Here is a 21,276-nt window from a genome sequence, read left to right as displayed (position 1 = left end):
CAAAATATATATATATCTCACAGAGGGCGTCTATGGATTTCCCCCCTGAGTTTAAAGGGAAACTCAAGTCAAAACTATACTTTCGTAATTCAGATAGAGCAGCAATTTTAAACAACGTTCCAATTTTACTTCCATTAACAAAATGTGCACAGTCTTTTTTTATAGTTACACTTTTTGAGTCGCAAGCTCCTACTGAGCATGTGCAGGAATTCACAGAATATTTGTACATGCATTTGTGATTGGCTGCTGGCTGTCACATGATACAGGAGGAGTGGAAAAAAAGGCTTAAATAAAAATTCCAATTCCCCCTCTTTGTTTTGTAAAGTTTTTTCTTTCAACTATGGGATTACATACCAGCTATGGAGGATTCTGATAATACGTTAGAAGGTACTCCTTCCATAGTGAAAAATAATTCCTGCTTATATTGTGAGGAGGCTGTGGTTTGCCCGCCTGCTCAATTTTGTTCCAATTGCCTAGGTACTGTTTTGAAGTCTAAGAAGGGAGCTAAATCTGCTGATACCCATGGCGTAATTAGTCTGAGCCATCAACCTCTCAGAATTCTGTGTCCCGAGAGATTCCTACCCTTTCTACTCAAACTGCTTTACATGCAGTTCCCTGTGGCACAACTATTTCTCACTCTGGAGGGGGCTTTTTTTCTGTAGACTTTACCGCGCAGTTACAATTGGCGGTGTCTGTGGCCCTGAGTGCCCTACCTATCTCTGAAAAATGTAAGAGAAAGTTAAACATAGTTCTCCTAATTTAGAGTCATCTAATTTCCAATTGGATCTAGCTTTAATGTTCCAGCTATCCGAGGATGAGTTAACCTGTGTGGCGTCAGAGGGCAAAGTTTCAGAGTTGGAGACTTCTATTACTAAATCTCCTCCGGGGAAGGAACCCTCCTTTAGATTTAAAATTGAACATCTATGTTTTTTACTTAAGGAGGTCCTGTTTACACTAGAAGTTCCAGAGGCTAAGCTACCTACCTGAGGAACCTAAGATACCTAAATTAAACAGGGTTTATGAAGACCGGAAAGGTCCCACAGAATTTTCCTGTTCCAGTTCGTATGGCGAATATTAGTAACGAATGGGAAAGAATCTGGACATCCTTTTCTCCCTCGTAAACCTTTAAGAAATTGTTTCCTGTCCCCGACCTGTCCCTAAGGTGGATTGCACCATTTTGACGCTAGTTAAGCGTTCTACTATTCCTCTTGAGGATAGCTCTTTCTTTAGAGAACCTATGGACAAGAAGTTGGAAAGAATGTTCCAACACACAGGCTTTTTATTCCAACCGGTGGCAACTCTCTGTCTGAACTTATCAAGGTGGAATCTCCCCTCGAGGAGATTCAGGAGAGAATTAAGGCTCTAAGAGTTGCTAATTCCTTCGTCTGTGATGCGAATATAAAGATTATACGCCTGAATGCAAAGGCTTCAGGTTTTGCGGTCCTAGCCCGCAGGGCTCTCTGGTTGAAGTCTTGGTCTGCGGACATGACTTCTAAATTGAGACTCCTTTCTCTTCCTTTCAAGGGAAAGATCTTATTCGAAACAGGTCTGTATTCCATCATTTCCACTGTTACTGGATGGAAAGGTGCCTTGCAACCACAGGATAAGAAGAACAGACCTAGGGGACGGCAGGCCTCTAATTTTTCTTCCTTTTGTTCGGACAAGTACCAACGATCCCAATCTTCATCCAAACCAGAACAGTCCAAGAGTTCTTGGAAGCAGGCTCAGTCCTGGAACAAGTCCAAACAGACATAGTATCCCGCCGATAACAAATCAGCATGAAGGGGAGGCCCCCAATCCGGGATTGGATTGAGTAGGGGCAGATTGTCACTTTTCTCAGATGCATGGTTTCAGGATGTTCAGGATTCTTGGGTTCTAGAGGTCGTATCTCAGCGATACCGGATAGGATTCAAGTCTCACCTGCCCAGGCGCAGATTCCTACTCTCCAGACTGTCTACAAGACTAGAGAAGAGGACAGCCTTTTTAGGTTGTGTACGGAATCTAATCTCTTTAGGAGTGTTTGTCCCTGTACCTGCATCAGAAAGAGGTCTGGGGTTCTATTAAAAACCTCTTTGTGGATCCCAAAAAGGAGGGAACTTTTCATCCAATTCTAGACTTGAGGTGCCTAAACAAATTTCTAAGTGTCCCTTCCTTCAAGATGGAGACAATAAGATCAATCCTTCCCCTGGTTCAGGAAGGACAGTCTTTGACTACCATAGAACTGAAGGATGCATACCTTCACCTTCTCAATCCACAGGGAACATTGTCAGTTCCTGAGGTTTGCTTTTCTGGATCAGCACTTCCAGTTCATAGCACTTCCGTTTGGCTTAGCTACTGCTCCAAGGATATTTACAAAGGTCCTGGGAGGTCTCCTAGCGGTGCATGATTAAGGACAGCATTGTCCAAAACGTCGCTTGTGTTTTGTGCACTTTAATAAAATCCTGTTGTAAGGATTCCTGGTGCTGCTGCCATCTTTTGTTACAGTATATATGGGTCTTTGATGTGAGGCCTTGCAGCTTGCACAGGATACAATGGTGCTGAATGTTTGGTTTATAATTTCTAAGGTGGTGTCAGATTGTAAAATGAATCAAGAGATTGTTGTTCCTTCCTTGTATCTCAATCCTTCCTCGGCGAAAGAACGTTTGCTTCACAATCTAGATGTGGTCCGGGCCTTGAAGTTTTACCTTCAGGCTACTAAGGAGTTTAGACAATCTTCATCTTTGTTTGTCATCTATGCGGGTAAACGTCCTTCAAACAGGTTATCTCTTCAATCCAACGGTTGGCAGAGTGTGTAGCAGGTGCTACAGCTTTATGGCGTGATTTTTTATCTGCTCTTATTTCTGACCAGTCTTTTGCAGAGGACTTTCAAGGTCGTATTAAAATGCTGCATACAACCATCTCCTTTATTCGCAATGCTGTTATGGACAATATCTAGATTCATGTGAAAAACATGCCTTTTCTGTCCTAGCAAGCAAAGCCTTATGGCTTAAATATTGGTCTGCAGACATGGGGGCCGATTAATGACATACGATGTAGTGTATCATGTCCGCCGCACATCGATAATTCTGCTGAACTGTTTGTGCAATGCCGCCCCCTGCAGATTTGCGGCGAATCGGCCGCTAGCAGGGGGTGTCAATCAGCCCGATCGTGTAGGGTCGGGTGGATTGATGTCCGCAGCCTCAGAGCAGGTGAACAAGTTATGGAGCAGCGGTCTTTAGAAATCCTTCTCCCAGAAATTGGACTGTACCAAGTCATCTTGGAATCCAGGTTCCTCCTGTTTCTAAGCTAAACAGACCAGGAAGTCCACTTCTAACTCTAAAGCCGCATGATGGTACAGCCCCAAAACCAGATACTGTTCTTGTAAGGAGCAGGTTGAATCTTTTTTTTTTTTTTTTTTCGATTTTGTTCAGTTTGAATCTAGTTCCTCAGGTATGACTTCCAGGACAAACATTTCCAGTTTTGTTGTCCTTCCATTTGGGTGGGCCACCATCCATGTATATTCTTTAAAGTTCTCTGATCTTTGTTCGCTGTTATGAGAACTCATGGAATCTCAGTAGCTCCATTCCTGGACCATGTTCTTGTTCATGCACCATCTCTGGCTATATCAACTTCTCACTCTCAGAATCTTCTATCTTTCCTACAAGAACATGGATGGAATATAATTTAACAAAGAGTTCTTTGTTCCCCAGTTCCTAGGTTTGTTTTCTGGGGTTATCAAACAGATTCTCACAGTATGAAATTTCAGGAAGCATGTGCCAACCTTCGACTCACTGATATACCAACAGTAACTCAATGTATGCAAGTTGTCGGTCTGATGGTAAATAGCATCAGTCACGGTTACTTTTGTTCTAGTTTCCTCAGTAGATAGACAATCTGTCCTTGGGCCTCCATTTCTTCATCCATCCTGGGCTATGATGATGACAGACCGCCAGTCTTTCGGACTGGAGCCTTTGTTCTTTCCCATCCCTATATTTGTTACCAGGTGAGAGAGTCTCAAGCAATATATGATAAGTATGGGATAGGTTGGCCAAGATAATTAAAAATTAAAGCATAAACAAATAGAAATTTCTATATCTTGGCCTATAACCTAGACAATACTTACCAGGGTTCCAAATCTTTTTTTCTCCCCTGTTGTCCAGAACTAGGAATGACGGAGGATGTTCTGGTAGAAGGTTATATAGGTAAAAAGGGGGCATGGCAATTTCTGTCCATGCCCCCTCTGGAGAGGGGATCTCATCTGTTTAGTATTGTCTAGGTTATAGGGCAAGTTATAGAAATTTCTATTTTTTTATGTTTTAATTTCTAATATAAGCTTATCTGATAAGTACCTTTCTTTCATGGTGGTGAGAGCCCATGAGTTTTATTTGCACCTCAAGAATACCCTGCTTTGCCTTTTGTAACTTTCTGTTCACATTTCCTCTGCTTGGCTATATGTTAAACTGAGTAGTACACTGAGATGGGAGGGAAAAGCTCTTGTTTTAATTACATTACAATGAACTCAATAGCAGAATTAATTTCTAGACATTCCAGAAATATTTATTTGCATATATTCACTAATTTAGTTTATTGTACACATTATGCGCTAGATTACAAGTGTTGCGCTATTGTTAGTGTGGGTCGCGATATAGCTTGCTCTAACTTTCACGCATATTACAAGTTGAAAGTAAAAACGTTCGCTCGAGCGCAAACAAAATTAGCATGTGTTGTGTGTTTGTGCAAGTGGAGAGCTAGTGTAAAGTGTAAGAGAAAAAAAAAAAATTCACCATAACACAATATAAATAAAGTGTTATATTCTTATATACACTATCTGATACAAATTATTCACATAATTATTAATTTATATAAAATATAAATATATATTAATATGGTATATGACAAGGTATTTGAATGAAAATGGCTACAATGAATATAAATATATATGGTGTGTATATATATATATATATATATATATATATATATATATATATATAGGTAAACAAATGGCTTGCACTCACTGGGCTTTTAAAATACGTGCCTTTATTATGACGTTTTGGGGACCGTATCCCCTTACTCAGACGTCTGAGGAAGGGGATACGGTCCCCGAAACGTCATAATAAAGGCATGTATTTTAAAAGCCCAGTGAGTGCAAGCCATTTGTTTACCTATACTGTTTCTCCTGCATGCACCCTGGCAAGTTGACCATGAAGTGTGAGTGCTTTCCAGTTGCTATACCTACATATATATATATATATATATATATATATATATATACAAACATACATTTATAAACACATATATGCACATTTTATAGACACACGCTTTGGAGCCTTTTCCACTCAAATACCTTAAAATTGAATAAATCATTTTTAATCAATTTTAATATTTCATAATGTGTTTTACTGCATATTTAATTTAAATGTTTTGCATTTTAATGTTGCTCACTTAGAAAATTTCTGTATATATCTATACATGTATATATTCATATAGATAAATATTTTATACAAAAAAATATTTATATATATATATATATATATATATATTTTTATTTTTTTATTATTTATTTATTTAAATAAAAAGAACATTTTCTTCTATGTAAAGAACACTGGAATGTAAAATATTAATTACTACCTTCGTGTATAGCACTGTAGGTCTTACACGGTGTCGGGTTAGCACACAAGCGATACTGTTTTTTTCTTCGTTTTTTTTAACTGCACACTTTATTATAGTCTATGAGGAGAAGTAAATGCAGTTGCTTTATCCGAAGTCCTGAATTTTGCATGCTCATGTTCAAAAATTTACTTTCAGCTTGTAATACGAGGACTAACCCATCCACATGATTGCTTGTGAGTGAAAAACGGATTTAGTACACCACATGTAATATAGCCCTATATATTACTTTTTATATAAAATGGTCTTCATTACAAGTCAATAATATATGGTATAAATGCAATATTCTAAAAAAAAATAAACTGAATGCTTTATGCACACAAACAATAAGCACTCATGTTGCATATTAAAGCGCTTTTAAAATTAACCCTCTACTGTGATATAAATGCGCTAAGCCTTTTTAAGTTAACTGATTAACTATGGTGGTTTGATGTTACAATATGGCGCCGTATTGCGCATATTCAGCAATTGATTGACAGATGAATCTGCAATCAACTAATCGTTGTTTCCCCAGGCCGTAACGTTTGTGCAAAGGGGCTGAACGCCCTGGGGGGTAAACAACGATTAGCTGATTGCAGATGAGTCATCTGTCAATCAATTGCTGAATATGGCAGGAGGAGGATAGGCTCTTATCCTTATCGCCTTTCATGTTAAATATCTCTGAAAAGAAGTATATACTAAACATTTCATGAATGAAAGCTCAAGTTTACATTCACTTTAACCTCTTTATTTGGGAAATCATGGGTTAAAACGTCATGTGGCCACTTCACAATTGATTCTGTATTTTTGGGCTGCCTCTTCATTTTGTACAACAGTTAAAACCATTAGAAATTAGAATTTCATTGGTATATTAAAAAGTAAGCTATAGCGTATGTTCGTTAGAATGAATTTATTAAAGTCTATCTAAAATATTGTTTCCATTCCGGCTCTTATTATAAGAATTGGAAACGTTACCATCACTTGCAGCCATAGTGTGGAGCTGGGGAATGGTTTAGGAGTCATAGCCGGTCCACTACCCTTGTAGAAGATATTAATTCATAACAGCTAAAATGTTCTCAAGATAAATTAATTATGTCAGTCATAAATAACTTTACTCCCGTTCTCTTTCTTATCAACAGGTGAATTCACAAATTGCAATAATCATAGTCAGAGTGCAGATGCTCCTTTCAATCATCTTCAAAATCAAAGAAGCCACATGGTACATTTAAGTCATCAGAAAATGCATGCAGGAGAAAAGCCATTTTCTTGTTCTATATGTGGGAAATGTTTTACCCGGAAAGAATACCTTGTTTCTCATCAGAAAATTCATGCAGTAGAAACTGGATTTTCATGTTCTGAATGTGGGAAATGTTTTCTCAAGAAATCACATCTTTATAGACATCTGAAAATCCATACAGGAGAAAAGCCATTTTCCTGTTCTATATGTGGGAAATGTTTTACTCGTAAAGAAAATCTTGCTGTTCATCAGAAAATTCATACAGGAGAAAAAGGGTTTTCATGTTCTGTATGTGGGAAATGTTTTACCCTGAAATCACATCTTATTGTCCATCAGAAGATTCATACAGGGGAGAAATCATTTTCATGTTCTGAATGTGGGAAATGTTTTACACTGAAAACAACTCTTACTACGCATCAGAAAATTCACACAGGGGAAAAAGGATTTTCATGTTCTGAATGTAAGAAATGTTTTACTCAGAAATCAACTCTTATTAGGCATCAGAAAACTCATACAGGGGAGAAAGTATTTTCATGTTCTGACTGTGGGAGATGTTTTACGCTGAAATCAACTCTTATTACGCATCAGAAAATTCATACAGGGGAGAAAGCATTTTCATGTTATGACTGTGGGAAAAGCTTTACTCTGAAATCAACTCTTATTAACCATCAGAAAACTCATACAGGGGAGAAAGGATTTTTATGTTCTAAATGTGATAAATGTTTTACTCAGAAATCAACTCTTATTAGGCATCAGAGAATTCATATTAAAAGAAATCAAGTAGTTTAACCTCCTAAATCAGAGGGACATGTAGTTGTCACCCACACAATACCTGATGAATAGTGCTGATGATGACTACATGTGATCCTCTGGGAGGTGCACTTTTGGAGCTATTTGAGGCCCTTTCTGCACCTCAAGTGGTTACGATGTGGCCCAGTATGTTTGTCATGCCTGGAAGGATATGGGGTCCCTATGTAGGTTTGCATAGCCAAGTGGTCACCTGGTATAAAAAATATGCATTTATTTGAGTAGAGGTTCATGGGAACACCCATGTGCAGATCAAATTTAAAAATATATCCAAAAGCCCTTATTTATATGATACTTTTAATTTAGATACTATTGAGGACATTATAGTCAGGTGATCACCGAAGTGATTGCGCTTCCCTATCTGGAATTTAAATTGACCAGGTATATAGATGTACAGCGTGAGCCCCTACATTAACATCAAAATTGCAAGAGGGCTCCAAAAGTCCTTGTCTGGAGTAGGATAATTCCTCCTAGCTATCACAAAAATAATATTTTTCCTTTTGAAGTTCGATTGCTAATTTCTATAAAATAGCAGTGTTGGTTTCCATTTCCACTATAGATCCATAACAGTTTTTACTATAGAGTTAAAAAAAATCTCACATTGTATTGTTTACAACCTTCTTTATTGAAATTGTAGATTTTTTTATAGATCAGGTTAAAATGGAGACATTAATATATAGTTTATGCACCTAACCAGAAACTGATAGGCTTCTGGGATAAATGATTACAGGTCCTGACTCCTTACTTGGGCATGAATATTATTTTAAGTGGAGATTTTAATTTGACCACTTACCCATTCTGCAATAGGATGCGTGTCCCTTCTCTCATCTTAGGTGACTTCAACATACCTGTTGACAATCCTAACATGTCTGCTGCCTCTAAACTTTTATCCCTTACCACCTCTTTTGGACTGTCCCAGTGGACAACATCTCCAACCCACTGTGAAGACAACTCAATTGACCTGGTCTTCACCAATCTCTGTGCCGTTTCCAACTTCTCTAACTTTCCCTTTCCTCTCTCTGACCACCATCTACTAACTTTCTCTCTTACTCTACCTGCTGCATCTTTGCAAGCCCCCAAAAACTGCTACCTTACAGGAATTTAAATTACTTGGATCTCACAGACTTTTCCACTCAACTGAATCCTCTGTTCTTTGACATTTCATCCATCTCTTGCCCAAACCTTGTGGCAATATAATTCAGCACTAAAATCAACACTTTACAAAGCTGCACCCCCACTGTTTACTGTAAATCAATAACTCAACAACAACCGTGGAACACCAAACAGACACGATATCTTCAGCAATGTTCATGGGCTGCTGAACAGCAGTGGAGGAAATCACGCAACCCGTTCTGATTTCCTACATTATAAATTCATCCTTAAGTCACACAACTCTGCCCTCAGCCTGGCCAAACAAGTCTATTTCTCTTCCCTTTTGATACCTCACTCATCCAACCCCAGAAAGTTGTTCTCAACTTTTAACTCCCTTCTACGCCCGCCTGCACCTCCGCCCACTACCAAACTCACTGTTTAGAATATTGCTGATCATTTCAAAAATAACATTAACACCATTAGGAAAGACATCTACACCTACTCACCTCTTTTATTAAAAAAACTCTGTTTCTTTCCTCCTGTAACAGAGGAAGAAGTCTCAGAACTCTTCAGCTCATCTCACAACCTGCCCACTTAATCCTATTCCGTCACAACTTCTTCCCTCTCTCTCTCTGCTTCACTAACCCATATCCTAACTCACCTCTTTAACCAATCGCCTAACTCGATTTTTCACAACTAACTCCTTACTTGATCCACTACAATCTGGTTTCTGCCCAAAACACTTAACAGAAACCGCGCTCACTAAAGTAACAAATTACCTGTTATCGGCTAAAACAAAATGCCACTACCCCTTACTAATTCTTCTTGACCTATCCCCTGCTTTTGACACAGTTGACCATCCTCTCCTCCTAAAAATTCTACATTCATTTGGCATCCGAGACACAGCCCTCTCCTAGTTTGCTTCATATCTCTAAAACCGCTTGTTTTCAGTTTCCTTTAACACATCTTCTAATCCTTTGTCTCTCTCAGTTGGAGTACCACAAGGCTCTGTCTTGTGTCCCTTGCTTTTCTCTCTCTATACATCCTCCCTTGGAAAACGTATAGCCTCCTTTGGCTTCCAGTACCACTTATATGCTGATGATACCCAAATCTATCTTTCCTCCACTGATATCTCTCCCTCTTTACTCAACCAGATTTCCATATGTCTCACTGCAATTCCCTCTTGGATGTCCTCATACTACCTCCAACTCCATCTGTCCTAAACTGAGCTGCTTCTTAACTCCCCCCCCCCTCTTCCAGACATCCAACACCTGACATTCCTCTGATGGTCAGTGACTCTATTCTCAACACCTCATCCCAGGTCCGCTGTCTTGGGAGTCACCCTTGACTCAGAACTCACATTCAACCCATATATAAAAGCACTTACCAAATCCTGCCATTCACACCTACGCAACTTTTCGTCCCTTCCTTATTCAAAAAACTACAAAAATACAAATTAATTCCCTCATTTTGTCACACATTGACTATTGCAATCTACTTCTAAATGGCCCTCCAAAACACTGCCTCTCCTCCCATCAATCTATTATAAATGCTTCAGATAGACTCATCCACCTACGTCATCGATCTACATCAGCAGCTCCGCTCTGCCAGTCTCTACACTGGCTCTCCATGCACTCCAGAATACAATTTAAAGTATTAACCATAACTTACAAAGCACTCAACAGCCTCACTCCCAACAATATTTCCTCTCTCATCTCCAAATATTCTTCGAGCCGTCCTCTTTCATCAACCTCTGACCTACGTCTCTCCACTCCTATTATAGCTACATCCCACTCCCACATCCAAGAGTTCTCACATGCTGCCCCTGTCCTCTGGAACTCTCTACCCCGCTTCTTAAGACTGTCTCCAACCTTGTATAGCTTCAGACGCTACTTGAAAACCCACCTATTCAGAGAGGCTTACCATCTCTCCTTCAAACCAAAGTAATTTTTGAACTGCATGACTCACTGTTGCAACTACAATCCATGTGACAAGCTACCCCAAACCTTCTATCTCTGCACCCACAACCTGTAGACTGTAAGCTCTCTGGAGCAGGGCCCTCTTCCTCCTGTACTAGATTTGTTTAGTTTTTTATGTTTTGTATTTTTCACAAATCCTTGTCATTGTATACCCCTATCTTTGTACCCATCTCTATGGAATTTTGCGGAGCTATACAAATAAACGATAATAATAAACCAAGGCCCCCTGTGAGGGGTACTCCTAGATATTGGGGAAGATTTGAGAAAATGGGTTTTGCTAAGTTGTCCTCAAGATTACTGGTTTGTTATGGGTGGAGACTGTGCCACCCTGAGGGTAAAGATTACACCTGTGTTTCTAGAGCGAAATTTTCTCTTTCATGTATTGATCCCTTTTTTTTTTGTGAAAATTTTCTTTATTAAGAAAAATAGTACAAAAACAGACAAATAAACAAAGAAACAACACAAGTTACAATGTACTCCTTGTATCACAGGATGAGGGTGTAAACAAAATAAATTATTCTTGACAACATCAGAAAGGACATCCTAATTTTTATGGGGGTGGATATTAATAATGATTATGACAGTTTAAATTGTAACTCCCTATAGTATATCACTGTACTTTGTGATAATAGGTTCTAACAATTAAAAACACCAGATTTTGTAAAATATAAGTGCTTAACTTATCTTTCTACCTAAGGTATATTTTGTTCGCTACGCTGTATAGAATTACAATATTCTTCCCATAACAAATTTATATTTAAAAACTCATCCAATCTATTCGTTATAACATAATGATAGCATTCCATTGACAAAGTATGAGAAACTAAGGAGCGCCATTCTTTGATCGAGGGGATCTCTGTTGTTTTCCATTTCCTAGGGATCAGTCTCCTCGCGCAATTGATCATGTCTTAGTTTACATTTAATTTTTGGGATATTATTAAATAAAAATATGGTGGGGTCTAAAGGGATTTCAAGGCTAGTTGCTTGTTTAATCGCTAAATGTATTTCTCTCCAGAAATGGCAAATGTATGGGCAAGTCCACCAAATATGTTGATAGTCTCCCACTCCTCTACATGCCCTCCAGCATTTATTATCACTAAGATTATACATAGCAGCTAGTTTAGTTGGGGTATAGTACCATCTGTGCAATAGTTTTAAATTGTGCAATGGATAATGTGTGTGTGCTCATATTATTGAAAATTCTTGCCCATTGGTCAGAGGATAAGTCAATTTGAAAATCGTCTGTCCATTTAGTAGTATAAGGCGGGAGATTTCTGGAGTGGTATTCTAATATTAATTTATATATCATGGAGAGTGAACCTTTTGAATATGATTCAGATTTACATATAGATTCAAAAGGGGTTAAAGATCTATGGAATTGTGCATGCTTGGTATGAGTAGTGAGATAATGATTTATTTGAAAGTACTGAAACCATGAGGTGAAAAAGTATCCACATTTTTCCTGCAGCTCAACTTTAGCTTTAAGAGATTTATTATCCATGGCCATGCAGCATGGAATGAGATCTAGTAAAGATAAGTTCCTTACATAATGAGTGGATAAAGGTAACTGTGTTTCTGGGTTGTGTTTAAGAGGTGTTAAGGGGGATGGTATATCAGAAATCGTGGGAAAACTACCAAGACAATTGTCCCATGTTTTAAAAGTTAGTTTAGTTATTTCTGAGGTAGAAGCGTGTATAGTCCTGTGTATGTGTGGTAACCAGCAGCTTGCACCTATTTGCGTATTTTGCGCTAAGTCATGTTCAAGTCTTACCCATGCTTTATGATTACCGTGTTTACACCAATCAATAATCCGTGTAAGAGTGCTTGCTAAGAAATAATAGTAGAGGTTTGGCATTCCCAACCCTCCCTTAAGTTTAGATCTATATATAATTGCTTTAGCAAGTCTAGGGCGTTTGTTATTCCATAAGTAGTTGTTTAATATGTTTTGGAGCTTGTTAAAGAAGGGTTTAGGTAATTTAATTGGGATGATTTGAAATATATATAGAATTTTGGGTAGAATGGTCATTTTTATGGCATTCAATCTGCCTATCCAGGATAAGGTTTTATTGTGCCAGGATTGTAGCTCTTGTTGTATCTTTTGCAATAGGGGAGCATAATTAGCGTTGTACATTTGCTGAGGGTCATTTGTGATTTGAATGCCCAGGTACTTTAGGGAGTTTTTCTGAAGTTTGTAATGATAAATTGACTGTATGTGGTTAAGTGTAGAGATGGGGACCTCTATTCCCATAAATTCCGATTTTGAAGCGTTAATTTTGAAATTTGATACCCTGCCATAATTTTGGAACTCAGAGTGTAATTCGGGTAGCGAAGTGAGCGGATTAGTTATAGTCAGAAAGACGTCGTCCGCATATAGAGAAACTTTATAATTCTTCTTGTGGATTGTTAAACCCATTATTTTTTGGTTATTCCTAATCCTAGCCGCTAGAGCTTCCATAGCTAAGGCCAATAGCAAAGGAGACAGCGGGCATCCTTGCCTAGTGCCGTTGTGTATAGAGAAGGTTGGAGATAGTAAGTTATTTAACCTAATTTTCGCATTTGGGGTGTTGTAAAGGGACATTATTTTCATAATAAAAGTGTCTGGGAAACCAAATTTAATCAAGAGCTGTTCCAGGAACTTCCAGTTTAAGCGATCAAAAGCTTTCTCCGCGTCCATGGACGCAAAGATAGTGGGGGGTTTTGTTTTAGCAGCATAATCTATTAAAGTTTGAATTTTAATGGTATTGTCTCTGGCTTCTCTGTATGGAGTAAAGCCGACTTGGTTGTAATGTACCAACTGGGGAAGTCATTTATTCAGACGACCTGCTATTATTTTTGCGTAAATTTTTGTGTCAACATTAAGTAATGAAATAGGGCGAAAATGTGACGGTGTATCCGGTGTATTCCCCGGCTTTGGTAACACTATAATGTGGGCTACCAACATCGAGGGAGGGAATTGGGTAGTTTTGGATATATTATTGAATAAGGTATATAAGTAAGGGATAAGAATCGAGGCAAATGTTTGGTAGTATTTGGCGGAAAAGCCATCTGGGCCTGGGCTTTTATCTGGTGACAAATCCTTTACTGCTGCCAGGATTTGATTTGTGGATATTGGAGATTTTAGCGCCTCCCTTTGTTCAGGGGATAGTGAACGTAGATCACATGTGTCTAAGTAGTTTTGAATTAAAGTTGCAGGGTCTGGGCCTACTGGTGAGCCCTTAGTATGCAAATTGTATAAATTGGAGTAATATTCATGAAACTGGTCAATAATCTCGGGGGTTGTGCATACTACAGTGTTCTGTGTAGTTTTGAGTTTCTGAATGACCGATTTTAACCTGACTCTTTTTAGGGTTCTAGCCAGCATCTTCCCGGCTTTATTGCTTTCTAGATAATATTTTTGTTTTAACTTTATAGATATTTTTTGATATTCCAGTGCCAGAAAGATTTCTAACGGCTCTCTAATTTTACCGATTTCCTGTAGAATGTTGGCATTTTTGGGGTCTTTTTTGTGTGAGTATTCCATATTTGCTAGATCGGAAGTTAAATTTGAGTAACTTTGTCTAGAAGTTTTTTGGAGGTGGGCTTTATATTTTATAAACTCACCCCGAAGGGTACATTTGTGTGCTTCCCAGACAGTGAATGGATCCTTTACTGAATTATTGTTAATTTGGAAGTATTCTACTATTGTTTTAGACAAGTGTTCTAGAAAAGGTTGATAAGTTAGCAGAGAGTTATCAAGTCTCCAGATATAAGGATTAGTAGGTGTATTTGGCCATGCTATCTGTACTGTGACCGCTGAGTGGTCAGACCAGGATGTAGGTGTGATAGAGGAGTTTGTTATTAAAGATAGCCCTGATTGATCAGTTAATATATAGTCTATAACGGGAGACAGGAAGGCGCCAATAGGTTGATATCGCCACAAACAAAACTAAATGTGGGGAGGGTGAGAGCAATACTCACAAGCGGAGCCGCTCCGCTTGTGAGTATTGCTCTCACCCTCCCCACATTTAGTTTTGTTTGTGGCGATATCACCCTATTGGCGCCTTCCTGTCTCCCATTATAGATACTTTCATCGTCCCTCCACGTCTCGGAAGAGCTGCCTTCTATTGGACATTTTGGATTTACTCCGATTACCTTCTTTCCCGAGCGCACCTCTTCAAGGAGTTTCTACTCTGAACTTGTAATATATAGTCTAGCCTGCTGTAGGATTGTGAGGGGGTGCAAATAAAAAGTGTTATCCTTTGTGGAAGGGTGAGTGAATCGCCAAATGTCAAACATATTATAATCTCTCATTGCCTTCCACAAATAAGACAAAGTGCGTTTTGAAGTTCTAAGTTGGGGGTTAGAAGAGTCCATTGCTGGCTGAAAAGGAAAATTAAAATCTCTGCCAAGAAATATTGGACCTTTAGAAATATCAAGTAATTTCCGGAACATGGTCTTAAAGAAGGGCAGATGGCGAATGTTAGGAGCGTAAACATTAATCAGTGTAACTGGATTACCATACAGTAAACCTGCTATTCCCAGAAATCTGCCCTCACTATCTTTGGCTGTCTGTAGAATGGAGAAAGGAATATGCTTACGAATTAGGATACTAACTCCGCAGTGTTTAGTTGGTGCAGTGTTATGGAAATGTTGGGTGTAGTGTTTACCAAAGTATTTAGGGATCTGTGATTTCTTAAAATGTGTCTCCTGCAGAAAAAGAATGTCAGCCTTTCTCTTGTGTAGATCTGATAGTGCTTTTGATCTTTTGCAAGGCGACAGAAATCCCTTAACATTTTGGGATATAATTGTGAGAGGGAATATTTTTTGTTTAGTGGCCATTACGTCAGTTCAAAAATAGTATCCATTTTGGGCACATTTGTTATAGATTGCATATATGAGACATGAGCATACAGTAAGCTAGGTAACCTTAAAGCATCACGAAACAGTTGTAGTTGTGGTAACCTGTGTTTAACAACATAACTAAAAGAATCCTAAAAATAACTATAACTTTCAATTCTTGACTCAGTCAGCCCTAGGGCTGCATTTGAAAACCATGTGTAAACCATTAGTGCAGGCAAAGTAACAACCTTTACACCAATGTGAAAAAGAGATAAATAACAAAATTAAGAAGGGGATACAAATGTAAGCTTAACTTATAAACTATGTTGGCTTTTGGTGAAAAAATAGTAAAGAATACTATATCTGAGAACAAAGTATGCATAGAAAAACATTTACACTGAGCAATTAACATAACTAAAATGTTCATATTGATTATGACTTCTACTAGGCGGAGTTAGTCTGACCACAGAGTTCACAGAATGTCTCTATAAACAACACTGTATGTCGTTTTAGTATGAATTGACAATATACATACACATACTCACGCATCGGAAGTTCATGATGGATTTTATTTCTTTCAAGCAAGTGTCCTGTTTACTATAAAAGAATATAGAGATCAGTCCACTGTCAAGTAATGAATTTAGCGATAATTAAACCGCGAAGAATGTAGGGTTGGAGATAGACTTGATACCATTGATGGTTATAGACCAGCTTCCAGATTACGAGCAGATGAAGGACGCTTTTGTTGTTTAGCTGGTGTGAGAGACCAATTATTCCGGTTTCTCTGTTGAGTGATCGTTGAAGGACCTGAAGAGGAAAGGTTGCTCATGTCTGGTGGGTCTACATTCAGGATTTCACAGAATCTTACTGCATCTGTTATATCGTCACAAATTACTCTTCTATCTTCATGAATGACTAGAAGTTGTGTGGGGAATCCCCCTCTGTACGGTATGCGTTTATTACATAGTATTTGTGTTAGTGGTGCAAATTCCTTGTGTTTTTGTAAAGTTCTTTGTGAAAGATCTGCATAAAATTGTATCACCGTTCCTCTAAACCTAATTGGCTGTTTTTTTCTCGAAAGATTAAGGAGTTCTTCCTTGTCCCTATAATTTTTTAATTTAATGATGATATCCCTAGGGGGAGCAGAATCAGGAGGTCTAGCTCTGAGAGCTCTATGTGCCCTGTCCCATGGGATCTCTTCTTTTGAAGCATTCCCTCTTAGGTGATTAAATAGAGCAGGGAGATACGTGGGTAAATCCTGAGGAAGGACTGATTCGAGTACCCCCTATCCTTAAATTCTTCCTCCTGCTCCTATTCTCTAAATCCACTCTTAGAGTGGAGAGCCTCAATAGTGGAGTTAAAAGTTTCTGCTTGTGATTGTAAACCTTCGATATCTTCTCTGAATGAGTCATTATTGTCTTCCAGCGCCTCCACTCTAAAACCTATTGCGTTGATGTCTTGCTTTAGGTCAGAAAGTTCTTCACGAACACAAGCTCGCACTATATCCGCCATATCCTGCTTGGATGGTAAAGTGGACAGTATAGTCGAAGGAACTTGTACCACACTGGGTGATTGTGAGGACAGGAGTGACTCCTGAGCTTGTGGGGAATTCATCTCTGACACAGAAGTTTGAGATATTGATATACTGGCGCTCTCAGATGGGTTAAAGTATGAAGCCACTGAGGAGTTCTTGTTTACTGCTGGCTTAGATAATCTGTCTGTCCTGGCGGTTCTCTTGGAGGCCATTTGTTAAAGACTGTTTCTTTATAGAGTATGTCTCTTTAAATATATCAGTAACAGTGCCCCAATGAGTTGCAAGTATTATGTCCGCTTGACCACAGCAGGTGTTGAGATAGATCTGTAGCACACAATATATATAGATCTTATTCCATAAAGTATAGTCACTTGTGAAGTGGAATCTTTATTGTTGTATGGGAGGTAGATAAAATGTGGCTGCTTGAGGCCCTTTGCTCTGACTGTTATGCATGCATGAACAATTTTTTTAGGCCTAGGAGGATTTCTATGACCAGTGAGGATAGCGCACACATTAATGTGTATATATGCCACTTTTATAATGGTGCCTGCTCCACGGTACTTTAGATGACACCTTAATACCTCCTTTCAGGGAGCCGCTATTAGCTAAAATGCTGACAGTGTCCTATGTGAGTGATCTCGGTTCTGAGGCTAATATGTCCCGTTTATATTCAGTCACAGAAGCAGTGTGTGCTAGACGAACTCTTACCGATTATTATGTCATCCGACAGTGGAAGATGGCACTCTGCTCCGCTCTCAAAACCTCCAAGGCTGTGTCGGAGAAGTTATATGTTTATTTATTGCTCCGTCATTGCGGCCTTGCAACTCCTCTGACTGATATGGCTGTTGCGTTGCGGTGAGCAGCACACAGGACCCAAATGGCACTTGCCCAGGTTGTGCTAGTGTTGAGCAGACTTCCGATGCCCGGTTAGCTCTAAAAAGCCCAAATATGATGGCAATTATGCCTCTAAATGATAAAGGCTTACTCAGAGCTCAGGCCATCTTAACCGCTACCGGCTCCACCCCTTCGTATTGATCCCTTTTTTATATCAGAATCTCTTATCCCTAAAGTTAAATCTGATCAAATCTATAATGTTCTTCATCTGATCATGCCCCTGTTTAAATAGTTCTTAAATCCAAAGAAATCACCACAAATAGAAACATTTATGCTTCCCCACTTATCTTTATACTTCAGATGCTTTTAGTAAATTTCTCTCCCACTCTTGGACAGTCATTTATACTGACAATGCAGAACACTGTGTACTCTTCCTGAATTATTTTGGAATCTGCAAAAATGGTTTAAAGGGACATAAAACCCAAAAGGTTCCTTTCATGATTCAGATAGAGAATACAATTTTAAACAACATTCCAATTTACTTCTATTAATTAGAATTGAAAAAAAAGATACACAGCGCATCCCAATCTAAGGGTAAAACTGGGTTAATCAAAAGAAGATTGTGCACAATACAAATACACTTACAAAATGTAAGATCAATAAAAGCAAGATAAACGACACTCCTGGCGTCTTTAGGTCCAGAGTCAACCAGGGAGAGATGGTAAACAAGATTCAGCCGTGTCCGTGGTGTGCGCTGCCCCAGTGTGGAAAAACAGCTTCCTGGAGTCGGTGAACGTCATTGACGTAGGAGGCATGATGAACTCAACGCGTTTCGTCCTATAACGTTAGGACTTTCTCAAGAGGATTATGTGGAGGGACTGGCTGAACTGCTAAACAAACGCCATGTGGAGGAGAGCGAGTGTGTTGTCTCCCGGCAGCAGGAGGAATATTTGTTAGTGTCACTGAGGGATGATAGGCTGTGTTGTCTCCTTCTCCAAGCTTCGCTTAGGGTTTTTTTCTACCGGGGTTTGGGATGCTCTGCATTCTTCCTTGGCTGTGGTCCTCTGGTTATGTATCCTGAGAGGACTATGGAGACTAGCCTTTGTTCTACTCTCTACCGAAGTGACTCTGTCCTTGTTTTTTTCCCTTGGTCTTGGACTTCCTGTGTGTTGTGCTTGACGCCCTTGGGTTCTAGAGTATTTGCACGGCTCTGTCGCACCCTAGCTCATTTTTGGAGGGTGGACTCCTGCTAGGGGTGTCTCTTCCCTTGGGCTGGGAATTACGAGTGAGTCTTGTTCACGTTCTCCGGTTTAGTCTAGATATCTTCCTCTGTGAGGTCTGATTCCTTCAGATGAGGTATTTTGTGTTCCCTGGGGTGTTGTTTGTTTTTAAACCATTCTGGGGCCCGGGCGCAGGGTTCTTCTCTTGGATCCTTATGGATGTCTGGAGACTTATGATCCTGCGGATTGGTTTGGGGCGACCCAGTTTTTCCCTGGAACACAGGCTTTGGCTTAATGGCTAGCTCATTGAGCCTGCAAGCAGCTGAGCCAGGATTTTCGTTCACCTTCGGGTGCTGGCATGTTCCTTATGGCCTGTTTAGTCCTTAGACAGTGTCCCGCAATGATTTAGTTGTAGGCTTGGCGGGCTTGTAAGCTAATAGTTAAGAGTTCAATTCCAGCTAAGGCTACATGTTCTTCACAGTGAATGTTCTTTCACTTTGTGGTGGTTCTGTGACACAATAGTTTGCACATGGACTTTTATGAAGTGTGTTCAGGGAGTTTTTTCTCTGTTGGATCAACAGTGGTGTCTGGATGAATTTCATTCGGTCTGTGGTTTGATCTGACTGACTTTCTTGTCCTGTGGGCATGTGCACTGTCCTTTATCTGTGCTCTCCCCTTTGAGGGGGTAGTTTGTCTGTCTTCCTTAAGAGGTGGGGTTTTCCTCTCTCTGGAGGGTCGTTGTCCTGCCCTGTGTGCAGGAGGTTGGAACAGGTGCTAGGGGATAGTAGTCTGCTGTTCTGGGGATTGTTCTGTTCCAACTAAGGAAGTTGAAGTCTCCATGTCGGGAATGTTATAGAGAGTTGTGCCAGGTCTTCTCAGGGAGCTACTGCACTTTTCTCTGTTCATGTCCTAGGGGGTTCTCCTTGGGAGTAACTATATTGAAAGTGTGGATTGGATTGACACCCAATCTCTGTTGGGATGGGTGAGTTCGTCCCATTCTTTCCATTCCATGGGGGCTTGTGGTTGTTTTTTTTTCTGTTCCCCTGTCTTTCAGACATGCCTGTCGCTTGGGCTGGTCTGGTGTTTGGAGCAGGATCTGGGATCTGTTGCTCTGCTGCTTCGTCCTCGGGTCTTCGTGGTACGGTGAGCCTCCTTAAGGGCTTTGTGTCTTCTCCCCGTTCAGGATCTGTGGGAAGGACTGGTGGCTCTTGGATAGCCCGTGATGTGTCCACTGCTTAGTGGATGCTTAGCAGTCTGACGGTTTGTAAGCTATCTTCAGCTGCTCTTGCCCTGCAAGTTTTTGAATTTCAGAATCATCTTTGGATGACTGTAGCATGCAGTGTTTTGACTCTGGTGTTTACTTATTTGTGATGCACATGGTTTCGGTTTCTGAAGGTTTAGATATTCTGAGCGACCTTTGTGACTCTGGGAACTTTCGTCTTCAGTTGTCTTCTAGGGTGCGGTTGCACTGTGTTTGGGAGAAGATCTCTTCTCTGTTTCAGATTCCCGGTCCTACCCCGTGGTTTCTGTACAATCTGGGGTCTTAGCATTGCCTTCCCATGTTTCTTCGAGACTGATTGGGTCTCTGTGAGCTTGGCCCGGTTTCTCAGGTTTTTGCCTTGTATTTTATTTAGGACTCATTGTACCCTATTTAGGGTGTTTCTGGAGTCCTTGATGGATGTTCATCCGTGTCTTTTCCCTCTGTGGTAGATTACGGTAGTATGATCCCTTTCTCTAGTAAGGGGTGTGGTGTTTGGGACCGACTGCTTGGCGACAGTGTTTCCTGGAGGTTTGTTGGCTCAGTCGTGTATAGTTCCTGCAAGGCTTGTGGACTATCTTTGGGTCAGTGTCATTGGGGCCCTTTCCATTTTTTCAAGGTTTTCTCAGCTTCAGCCAATAGTATTTTTCCTACCTTAATTCCAATTGGCTGATAGAATCCTATCAGGCAATCGGAATTCAAGGGACGCCATCTTGGATGACGTCATTTAAAGGAACCTTCATTCTTCACTTGGACTTCGTTTGAAGAGGATGCTCCGCGTCGGCTGGATTGAAGATGGACCCACTCCGGATGGATGAAGATAGAAGATGCCGTCTGGACGAAGAGTTCTGGCCGTCTGGAGGTCCTCTTCT

At 39.8% G+C, this 21,276-nt stretch overlaps 1 protein-coding gene across 1 annotated transcript in view; it reads left to right on the top strand.

The window, feature by feature from the left end:
- The window catches only part of LOC128666767 (zinc finger protein OZF-like), a 152,588-nt gene extending 141,312 nt beyond the window's left edge, over positions 1-11,276 (top strand). The window contains exon 9 of the mRNA XM_053721551.1: positions 6,765-11,276. Coding sequence (XP_053577526.1) covers positions 6,765-7,651 — 887 coding nt within the window. The 3' untranslated portion in view covers positions 7,652-11,276. The remainder of the gene's footprint in view (positions 1-6,764) is intronic.
- The last annotated feature ends 10,000 nt before the right edge of the window (positions 11,277-21,276 follow it).

The sequence above is a fragment of the Bombina bombina genome, chromosome 7, assembly GCF_027579735.1.
Source record: "Bombina bombina isolate aBomBom1 chromosome 7, aBomBom1.pri, whole genome shotgun sequence".
NCBI lineage: Eukaryota > Metazoa > Chordata > Amphibia > Anura > Bombinatoridae > Bombina > Bombina bombina.
This window is presented reverse-complemented; position numbering and strand designations above follow the sequence as displayed.